General features: G+C 37.8%; 1 protein-coding gene across 2 annotated transcripts in view; it reads right to left on the reverse strand.

The window, feature by feature from the left end:
• Positions 1–2,025: 2,025 nt before the first annotated feature.
• The window catches only part of LOC121370734 (oncomodulin-like), a 231,022-nt gene continuing 221,314 nt past the window's right edge, over positions 2,026–11,733 (reverse strand). Inside the window, exons 1-5 of one of the 2 annotated variants that reach the window (XM_041496164.1) lie at positions 9,195–9,311; positions 6,990–7,131; positions 6,297–6,377; positions 4,877–4,932; positions 2,026–2,102 (exon numbers count right to left, since the gene is read on the reverse strand). In XM_041496164.1, coding sequence (XP_041352098.1) covers positions 4,889–4,932; positions 6,297–6,377; positions 6,990–7,131; positions 9,195–9,296 — 369 coding nt within the window. In that variant the 5' untranslated portion in view covers positions 9,297–9,311 and the 3' untranslated portion in view covers positions 2,026–2,102; positions 4,877–4,888. Of the gene's footprint in view, positions 2,103–4,876; positions 4,933–6,296; positions 6,378–6,989; positions 7,132–9,194; positions 9,312–11,733 lie in introns of those variants that run through there. The other variant, XM_041496165.1, reaches the window with a different exon arrangement.

Here is an 11,733-nt window from a genome sequence, read left to right on the forward strand (position 1 = left end):
GGATGGCTTAAAACTACTACCCTGACATTTACATTCACTCCCCACTTGTAGCTGATAAGACGGTTCACAGCTATCTTGTACAATAAGACCAGCGATGTGGAACACGTTGACGAAGCAAGGCAATTGTTATACTACCAGAATTAGATGACATTAGAAACCATTCCACCCACCGAATAGGCTCTGCTGCTAGTGTTGGAAATCGGTTAGAATTCAATAATCGATTATCAGTTATACTCGGTTGTCACGAACCAATCAACTTTAGATTACACAATTAACTAAAATTATATGAACATATAATAAATAATTTGAATTACAAGGACAATGCACTTGTCGTCATGCTTATTAAAATACGCCCTACAATTCGCCAATCTACCTTTTATAACTAATTAATAACTCTTTTTTGTATGAAGACATGAAAACAAACCCCAGCATATTTACATCAAATACATCATCTAGACTAGAGGAATAATTACAGTTAACATTTTCCCACACAATCGATTATAGACCTTTATAATCGATCATAATATCGGAAGAGCCAAACCGATCAATTTTCGATTATAATCGATTATTGGAACATCACTACCTAGACGGGTTACCTATGAAGCTAACACTATGTTCCACCAGTGTAAACAATGCACCCAGTCAAGAGAGATGGTAAGTATCTTTGATAAAGACGGCTAGTTTACGTTCGTTTTTTAATACACTAACGTTGGCTTCCAAAGACTAAAATGAATTGGTTAAATGTTGTTAGTGAGTGGATGTGGCATGTAAATATGTCCCATTGAAATGCACTGAAAACTGTATTTGTTACTGTGAGAAGTAAATTGTTCAGTAGAAACTTCTTGCATGAACATAATGATACCAAGCAAAACGATGGTAAAGAGTCACAGTTGACATTGCGCATTTTTTCTAAATAATTTGACTGTAATTGTTTTTTCTACTTTTAGTATGAAAAATCCATCTAGAGATAATTTTGTTGATATAACTGCATTGATTACCTCAAAACTCAAAGTGAGTATAGATAAGATATTGGTACTAATAGCTATTGTATGGCGGCCATCTTGGAAATCCACGATTGCCACCATAATGTATCTTGGACAAGTTGTCCCTACTACAAGTTAAAAACTAAGGCAATGGACAAACATTTTCCACATTTTAATTAGAACAGAATGACACAAAAACAAAAAATGGTAAGACTCACAATAGTCATTGCGGCATTATTCCTCAATAGGGCGGGACGTAGTCCAGTGGTAAAGCGCACGCCTGATGCGCGTTCGGTCTAGGATCGATCCCCGTTGGGCTATTTCTCGTTTTAAACAAGTGCACCACGACTGGTATATCAAAGGCCGTGGTATGTGCTATCCTGTCTGTTGGATGGTGCATAGAAAGAACACCTCTGGGGTTTAGTGTCAACCAGAATACACCAGAACCCAGTTCAGGGAACATCCACCAAGAGAAGGATAGATGATCCCATACCCCTACCACAGTTGACTCCACCTTAGGTTGGGTATGCGACAACATATCCAAGGCTGTGGGGGACACGGTTCATGCTGGCCCAAGGCAAAGTCTAATTGCTGAGGTGAAACTTCTGTGGGAAGTGCATGTAAAAGATACCTTAATGCTAATGGAAAAATGATTGACAAATTAACAAATGTTTGACATCCAATAGCCGATGATTAATAACTCGAAATTTTGGTATTTAGAAAGAAAGAGGAGAAACCCGCTACAGCCACATAGGCTACTCCTAGGTAACTTTATATATTTTTTATAAAATGAATTTCCGATAGACAGGTCAGTACATACCAAGATGTCTTTGATGTGCAAGTTATTGCGGTACTGATTCGGACGGGAAAACCCCGAGTCCTTGTGTGGCAGCAGCGGGTTTCCTCTCTCAATATCTGTGTGGTTCTTAACCATATGTCTGACGCCATATAACCCTAAAAAAATGTGTTGAGTGCGTCGTCAAATAAAATATTTCTTTCTTTATTGTTTCTTTCACAAAACAGAACAATCGATGCAAAAGTATATTGTTGAAATCAGTTTTATTTGAAACTTCAGGTGTTTTGGAATTTCTTCTTTATTCAGCCTAATAACTGCACATTCTGAAAAACAATGAACAGCGATAACCGATGTTAATATATGTCAGACTCTGTCGTCATATTATAAACACAAATACAAACTGGTAAGACGCTTAACCGTTCTATCTTCCGCTGCTGAAATGTTTTGTCCTGAAGCTTCAGGATGTTCAAATATATGAGGGGGATTCTGGGAGGTTTGGGGAGGAGGGGGGGGGGGGGGGGGGGGGTCAGATTATTATTATTGAATTTGCTTTTCTACTCCCACCAACCCCCTTTTTTGGTGATATTTTTCGTAAACGCGGGGAGTGTCCAAAACAGACGTAATTGAACCTACAGAGAAGGAAAAAACGTATCAAATAGTTGGTTGATTAAATTGGTAAGGAACATTCAGTTACCTCCCTTGTTTACAGCATAAACCATTTCCTTTCTGTTTCCGTATACGTCCTTGTTTGAAGATTAATTATCAGGGGAAAAAAAGCTTAAGCATGACGGCAGCCAAGGAGTTCATATAAATTAATATTTGATTTGTTTTTAATTAAAAGTAAAAAGTGTTTGGATATAGTGATGCTTCGTATTCAAACACCAGGTTTAACTTTAAACAAAAGTGGGACGTGATCGAGTTTAAACGAATAGATTTTGTGAAAAACTGAATAGCTTAACATTTTATCCAAACTGAACATTTTAAAGGTTTCCGTAAATATATAGAGGCTATTTCATGGGGGTGATATGTGAAAATATGGTTTTTCACACATCACTCGTTGACATAAAAATCGTTTTCGAAAACACCCACCAAGAAATGGTTTATTAATTATATACATCTTATCTAGTTTTTGACAATATTTCTTGCTTTTTTGTTGATGTATTTCGTTGATCCTATCAAAAACACGTAACGCCATGATATATTTCTTCCGGTTGAACTTTAGTTGAACATTTAATTGAGCATGTTTTTTAAATTATTAAATTGATAATTACTTAATAATACTGCTGTGCATACATACCTGACAATACGATCCTCCCAAAAAACCCACAACAACTAAACGAATCGAAAGGGAAATTTAAAAACTTACACTGAGCAACAGGCTGTTGTGCCATCATTATTTAACTTCGTATTCAATCAGTTTTAAATATTTTATCGTAATTGTACATTTGTTTAAAGGGACATTCCTGAGTTTGCTGCATTGTAAAATGTTTCCGACTAATAAACTATTTCTACGATTAACCTGACATATTAAATATATTTTCTTGTTTAGAATATCAGCGTCTTAATATTTGTAAGAAGCCCAAATTGGATTTTGTCGTCAAATAATTTCGTACGTACGAAAAAGTGTTTTTTAGGAAATAAAATGAAATTTAACCCAGTAGAAATATTAGAACGATCTGAAACACGTTTAATATACAGCCACTAATATTTATGCAGAAACAAATATATTTGATATGTACATACAATCGTTAAAAAGTCTCTGTTAGTCGATAACATCTTTAAAATTGCAGCAAACTCAGGAATGTCCCTTTAAATTAATTAAATTAAATTAATGCATTGGTAATGGTCAAACTGAAAGTCGTAATAATTTACAAGGGAGATAACTGATTCATGAATGTTCACAGAAGTATAAATGTTATTTCTATATTTTTACTTTAACTAAAATACAGTGAACATATGACTTTTCGCCGAATATCACTTTTATGTTTTCTGTAGATCTATACCGGCCTCGGTGGCGTCGTGGTTAGGCCATCGGTCTACAGGCTGATAGGTACTGGGTTCGGATCACAGTCGAGGCATGGGATTTTTAATCCAGATACCGACTCCAAACCCTGAGTGAGTGTTCCGCAAGGATCAATGGGTAGGTGTAAACCACTTGTACCGACCAGTGATCCATAACTGGTTCAACAAAGGCCATGGTTTGTGCTATCCTGCTTGTGGGAAGCGCAAATAAAAGATCCCTTGCTGCTAATCGGAAAGAGTAGCCCATGTAGTGGCGACAGCGGGTTTCCTCTCAAAATCTATGTGGTCCTTAACCATATGTCTGACGCCATATAACCGTAAATAAAATGTGTTGAGTGCGTCGTTAAATAAAAGATTTCTTTCTTTCTTTCTTTCTTTCTGTAGATCTATATATTTTATTGCTATGTTTAAAATAATGTGATATATCCGACAACTCCCTCACATGCAAGAGTGTGCAGACTGTCAAAAAGGTACCAACAATTATAAGTTTCGGAATATTAGGTACAAACCATGTATAATAATTGAAGTGAAAATATTTTAAATGATTTCTGTTTATAAATAAGACATTAATTATAATTTCATTCAGACTAAAAACACCTCCATAATGATACCAAAGACAGAGATTACGTTTCATTTCAGTTTCTTTGCTTAGTAGGTATTAACTAGCTTATATAGCGAGGACCGGCCTCGGTAGCGCAGTGGTTAAGCCATCGGTCTACAGGTTGGTAGGTACAGGGTTCACAGACCGGTACCGGTTCCAACACCGAGCGAGTTCTTAAGGATTCAATCTGTAGGTGTAAGGCCACTACCCCCTCTTCTCTCTCTCACTAACCACTAACTTACTATCCTGGACAGACAACCCAGATAGCTGAGGTGTGTGCCCAGCACAGCGTACTTGAACCTTAATTTGATATAAGCACGAAAATAAGTTGAAATGAAATGAAATATCCCGAGGGATGAAACACGCTTACTGTGGTCACAGCCTCTGATTAAAATCATGAATTGTTTCAATAGTAAGGCATTTCAGTTTTAGTGTTGTGATTATATGCTAATTCATCTTAAATGGTCTAATTACCCGATTGATTTATTACTGTTTGTCGTTAAACTCTTTAACGGAGAGGAGTCTGTCACCTGAAGGAAAGAAAAAAGCACTTTTTAATTATAATATTAAATACAGAATATGTTATGTAGTTTAACACTACTGGGTAAGAAGGAAGAAGGAAGAAGGAAGGGAGGAATGTTGTATTTAACGACGCGCAACACATTTTAATTACTGTTGTATGGTTAAGGACCACACATAATGAGAAAGAGGAAATCAAATCCGCTCCATCCACTGGTAAAGAACCATAGAGATAATGACAGAAGAAACCCGTTGCTGCTACTCAATGGGCTACACTTTCCGATTAGCAGCTAGGGGTATTTTATATGCAGCATCACACAGACAGGATAGTACACACCACGGCCTTTATTACACGAGCTGTAGAGCACTGTGTCGAACGAGAAATAGCACAATGGGCCCGCCCACGGAGGTTCTAGATCGAACACGCATCATGCGAGCGCTTTTGTCACTGGGCTATGTCCAGCCCCAAATGCAAAGCGTAATAATATTTACTTACAATTGTCTTTTGATAAAATTATGGACGACCTGCTAATCGTTATTCATCGGTCTCAGTGTCACCGTGGTTAAGCCATCGAATTTAAAGGGACATTCCTTTCCGATTAAAATTACGTATTGGTGATATTGCTTGCTTAGAAAGTTAGCGTCTATATATATTCAATGTGTTTATGCTCGTCCTGGTAATATTCTAAAAGAGAAAAGGTAATTCTAAAGGGACTATCCTGAGTTTGTAGCCATTTTTAAAGGTTTTCGGGAAACAAAGTATTTTAACATGATTAAAATTACAGTTTATTTGCATTTTTCTACTTAGAATATGACCAATGCTTTTCTGGACATCGTAATGTTTTGTGGTATCTCAATATCCATTGTTGTCTAAAATAATTTAGTACGTACGAATGTATTATTTCTTCAGTGGCCCAAATAAAAGTTTTTAAAAATCGGTCAGAGGCCACTCCAAATGTACTTATCCGTATTATGCGTTATAATTTAAATCTTGTTAAGGAAAAAAGCAGGATGTGTGGGTTTTTTTTTTTTTTTTTTTTTTTTTTTTTTTGGGGGGGGGGGGGGGGGGGGGAACAAGCAGAAGTCTTGCTTGGGCTAAAAACGTAGGATAGTCCCTTTAATCCTTAAAATTATCTGGAAACTGATTGCAAAAGGCCAAAAATTCCTAAATGTTTCTCTACGATTGGTAGTAATGTCGGGTGATACCAACTCCAATCCAGATTAACTGCATCGCTCAGTGGACACTACAGTGATTTCCCTTTAACTACACGTTATCGCACGTTATGCCAGCGTCCTTCTTAGTTAAAAATATACACGGCTACTATCTGCGACGTATGACATATTTTATGACAACCAATCTTAATATAATGCTTGCCGTTCTGATCTGAAGCCTCCACGAAGTTGAGAACGTCTCGCTCATCCTCATCTGTGTCGAGGTCTCTCGCGACATCTCTACCTGGGGATAATAAATAATAGATTTGAAGAATAAGTCAAACTTTAGAAGAAGAAATAAACCTTTCACAGTGGTTTGGAACACTTAAGACATGTTTCCAGACCATCGACAACACCAGTAGGAAGACAACCGGGAACCTCCAGGCCACGTGCTTATAAACGTTCAATTCCTATTCAGTCCTTCTTTTCTTTTCATTTGCATGAAAACAAACCCAAACCAAAATGCACGAAGTTGACTTATTTCCATTTTATAAAAAATCTCTGTATGTTGTCAATGCATTTTCGTTCTCCAATAAATAACGATGTTGCATATAAACCACATCTGGCTGCTAAGTGTGTTTGCTCTCTTATTGTATGTATGTTTTTTTATATTTGACGTCATATAACCGCAGATAAAATGTGTTGGGGGTGCGTTGTTAAATAAAAATGTCATGTCATGTCATAGGGTTTTACGTCCACATTCAGGACAAGCTGTTGTAGCGCACGCCTGTCATGAGCGCAGGTGTCGGCCTCGACCGCCCGCGCTGGTAAGTGCAAGGGAGCACCAGTATCCTGACCGGAATCGGTAGCGGGCGGGGAATAAAACATGTCTCTCTTTTCCTTTGTGTATAGTTACCTGCAGCTGACCGCGGCAACATTCCAATAGGTCCTGGCCTTGGAATGCGAATGCGAATTCGAAATCTTCGCCATCTCGGCCAAGCGTCAAGTTGCTGGAAGGCGAGGCAAGTGATCAACAAAAGAACAAGCAAGAGCTTCATCTGAAAGAAAGGAATGTTTGTTTAGCACTACCTAGGAACATCTTAAGTCAAGTGACTACTTGGTTGCTAATAAATTATTGTTTCAACACGTATGCTAGGCTAAGACTACCAACTGCCACGACGGAGTTGGCCAAATTTGCCTATCTCTCCAGTTGCTAGTCTTGAGGGCTCTTGCAACTCGATTCTAGACGTATACGACTCCTAAGACCGATTAGTTCTCGTTGTGAGAGTGGGGAAAATGACAACGCAACTGCCGAGTTGGCCAACACCGTCATGACAGTTGAGAGTCTGAACCTAGCATATGTCTACAGAATGAGAGGAAACTCGCTGTCAGTACATACCACGGCATTCATACAGAAAATAACTGGTTACTGTCTTAAGATATCGACTTTATCATACCAAAGATTGACCTAAAGGCGATATCTGAAAACAGTAACCAGTTATTTTATTTATCCTGAAATCCTACGTAATACGAAAAATAAATGAAATGAGCCGTTTTTATTACATAACTTTCATGTTTTTCAGAGTAATACGTCCACATATACTGATGCCTCGTCACTAGCAGTATCATTGTACCAAAACAAAATAGTATTTAAACAACAACAATTTATTATTTAAAAATATATTATTATTAGAGTTGTATAATATTGTTATATTTTTAACATCTCATCTATTATTTACGTTGTAGGCCACAGGTGAACATCCGTTTTCTGATCATAAGCAGAGTAAACGTAATTCCCTCTAAAGAAACTCAACATATTTTTGGAAATATGGAAATTTATTTCATCATCAAATAGCAAATATATATATATATATATATATAGATATATAGATATAGATAGATAGATATATATAGCGAGAGAGAGAGAGAGAGAGAGAGAGAGAGAGAGAGAGAGAGAGAGAGAGAGAGAGAGAGAGAGAGAGAGAGAGAGAGAGACAGAGAGAGAGAGACAGAGACAGAGAGAGAGAGACAGAGACAGAGACAGAGAGAGACGTACATGTATATACATACATACATAGTGATCGCAAGATACAGACGTTCAATATATAAACGAAACCGCAATTACATCGAATCCCGTCAATGTTGGCTCATCTATCACCCTGTGCCAATCATTCTCATTATCTTAAAGGGACACACCCTAGTTACGGCTAGTTGTTAACCATTACGGCGTTGTTTTTCGCTATTAAACCCATTTTTTCACAAATAAAATTGCACTTTACTTACCGTTTATTATTTAGAATATACATTTCCATTCACCTGAAGTGTTTTTGGGTAATCCTGGTAATCCTGGTGTTTGTAATACCACAAAATGCATTTTTCGTATTTCTGAAAAACGGACGCACGTTTGAGAAAAAACCGTTGAGCAGACAAGGTCTAATCTATTTTTAGACGGGATATTTCCATTTCAATGTCACAGACGTTGGTATACCACGTGACCGTTATCATTTTGGTTCGGTTTGTTTTCTCGTGCACGGTTCGCGCAATCAACATCCGATTTGTTGTTGTTCATTTGTGAGATTTTTCTTCAGTTCGTGAACATTTTCAGTAACAATAAAGTTCAGACAAGCAAGTATCTCAATACAAAACGTTACAAACCCTTGGTTTTAACCAATAATTTTGCTAAGTCCTACGATATCTGGAGAGGAGATACAACCAGGACAGAACAGTTGGAACATGTCTAGGAGAGGTGAAAAGAACGCACCCCAAGTCTTTGAAATTTGTCGTGACGTAGGCATTGTTGTGCTTCGAGCGACATCTACCGGTGACATCAGAATACAAACTTTCAAAATTATTTCAAGCAATTGGGACATGGGGATTCCCATGGTATTTATCGATATAAAACCTGCTTTTTCACTCCATTTGATAAAAACGTGATCTAAGTGTGTTACAGGTTTGTAGATTAACCAAATTATAATTTATTTTCGCTGGATGGAACTAGGGTGTGCGGCTTTAATATATAAGAAATAAACTTTACAATTTCTCCCACGATTTCAATCTGTGTCGAACTTGTCTGTCGATTCCCCTCGACTCTGTCTTCTAAGCTGTCCACACCATAACTTACCTGTCTCAACTTCCTCCACGGGTGCAGTCTCTGTGTACTTCCCTGTACCCACCTGACACCCTCGTCCTCTTCCGCTAATAAAGCTGGTCTGACCGACGGCATTGCCTAACGACCGCCGGTAGTAGGGGACCATAGCAGGTAGTGCTTCTCTCTCCGAAGTGGTCAGGCTACGCCCACGACTAAAAGCTGATGGGAAATGGGCAGGTGTGTGGCACGGATAGCCACAAGAGACAAGCACCTGTCACGGTTGTAGAGACAAGGACGTGGATGTAGAGGCGGACAATGAAAGAAGTTGAAAATTTGAAGTAGATGCCAGATCGGGGAAACAATGAGATGGATTTGTTTTTTTACAGGTTATTAATTATACCAGCCGTTATGTGTCATTAGCACTGTTCTGCTGTCATTTGTTGTAAATATATCAATTGTAAAATGTAGAGATTAAATCTTAATACGGGAACAATCCCTAACAGACTATAAAACGTCAATAAATATTCTTTAACGGACTATAACACGGAAATAAAATTTAATAAATAAATAAATACAATTACCTTTGTTTCCAGAGAGAGTGATATGTCTAACGTGAAACAAACATTGTGCTTTTAACCTGTAATGGTGTTAATGAATACGATACCCACTCGTGGCGTACTTCATTGATTTCAGGTCGTATTCTTACACATAACCTGTGAAATCCGGGTTTAGTGTAACCGACTCGTCAAAGGAAGATTAAAGGTGCTGCTAACTGGCATCTGTAACGGATTGACCAATCATTGCCTTGAAGGTTGGTAGGTAATGGGTTCGTACCCCGGTACCGGCTCCTACCCAGAGGGACTTTCCATGCATCAACGAAGAGGTGTAAGGTCACACTACCGACTTCTATCTCACTAATAATTAGCATCTAAACCTCTGTCCTGGAGCGTGCTTTATAATTGGATAAAAGCATGCAGATAAATTGAAATCAATGAAAAGTGGCTAACTTAAAGTTGCATAATGCTGGATTCCCGTCACATCAATTTATGAAAGGTAGACTAAACGCCAACAAGAACCTTATGTGTTGAACAGATGCATACCCGGACCACCAACACATACTGACACTTTAACAAATGAAAAACGCGTAATTTTAGAGTTATAAAAAAACATGATTATTCCTGCTAACTGGGGGGCAGCCATTTTGTTTCGTTTTAGTGACGTCCGGTGGTATAGCTTGGGGCGAAGTGACGTAAGCCCGTCTAACTTCTCTATGCACAGTGTAAACAAACGCTCTAATTCGCTTTCGTCAACCTGACTTGTATAACAACAAAAATGACTTGATAGTATAATAAACTATTTAACAAAATATATTTCAATTTGCATCAATATAACGAAATCAAAAAAAAAAAGAGTATATTATTAGGCCTATTGGTAGGATATGTTCGAGCAAAAACGACCAACCACGATACCCAAGTGATAATTTTCTTTTCTTTGGGACTACGTAATTGGTAAGTTTTGTGATTTTAGATGGGAAAGTCTACTTAATCAAGGGTTTTACAGAATTGCTTACAGTAATAAAGCAGGACGCCTGATAATGTCCATTACGATTTGAGGGGAGTCCGCGCGGTTATCACACAATACCCTGTGATCTTCATAAATGAGGCACGTCTCTTTAGTGTGTCTAGACACAGTGTCTGGGGACCGTCTACATATACACCTGCCAATCAGGAACCACAAGTACAGGCCACGGAAAGAAAATACCAATTAACCAAGAAAACACTCCGACTATTATTTCAGTACGTGGGTTAATTTATGTACAAAACATAATACAGTTATTTCAACATTTTAACAATGGTGGTTTATTTTTATTGAAAAATAAACCACATATACACGTTGTTGTGTTACTGGGATGGATATTATTACAGAACATTGCGATGCATCCGCAAAAATCAGGTATGCTTTGTTTCTTCAGTTCGAAGACTAATTCCTGACGTGACACGTTAGGTATTACGTAACCACCAGCTCGCCAGAGGGCATATTCACTGGGATGGTACAAAATGGCTGCGCCCGTTATATATAGCAGACGTCACATTTAACCGTTTTATTAATTAACTATACGATTATACTTGTTGATATTAACCAATAATGTGCATTATGTATCGTTGAATATGCATACCAGTCCAAAAGCCTTGCTTTAGCATTCCTTTAATATTTGATTTGCAATATTATAAAGACTGTATTTACATATCTGTAAACTATTACAATCAATTGATTTAAGAGTTTGTGTTGTTTAACGATACCACTGGAGTACATCAATTATCGACAACTGGATGTCAAACATATGATTATTCTGACTCGTAGTCATCAGAGAAAACCCGCTACATTTTTCTTAATCCAGCAAGCGATCTTTTATATGCACTTCCCACAGACAGAAAATCACATACCACGGCCTTTGTCCAGTTGTGGTGCACTGGTTGGAACGATAAAAACACAATCAGTTGAATGGGTCCATCGAGGTGGTTCGATCCTGCGACGTAAGTACCTCAAGCGAGCACTGAGCTAAATCCTGCTA

The sequence above is a fragment of the Gigantopelta aegis genome, chromosome 4, assembly GCF_016097555.1.
Source record: "Gigantopelta aegis isolate Gae_Host chromosome 4, Gae_host_genome, whole genome shotgun sequence".
NCBI lineage: Eukaryota > Metazoa > Mollusca > Gastropoda > Neomphalida > Peltospiridae > Gigantopelta > Gigantopelta aegis.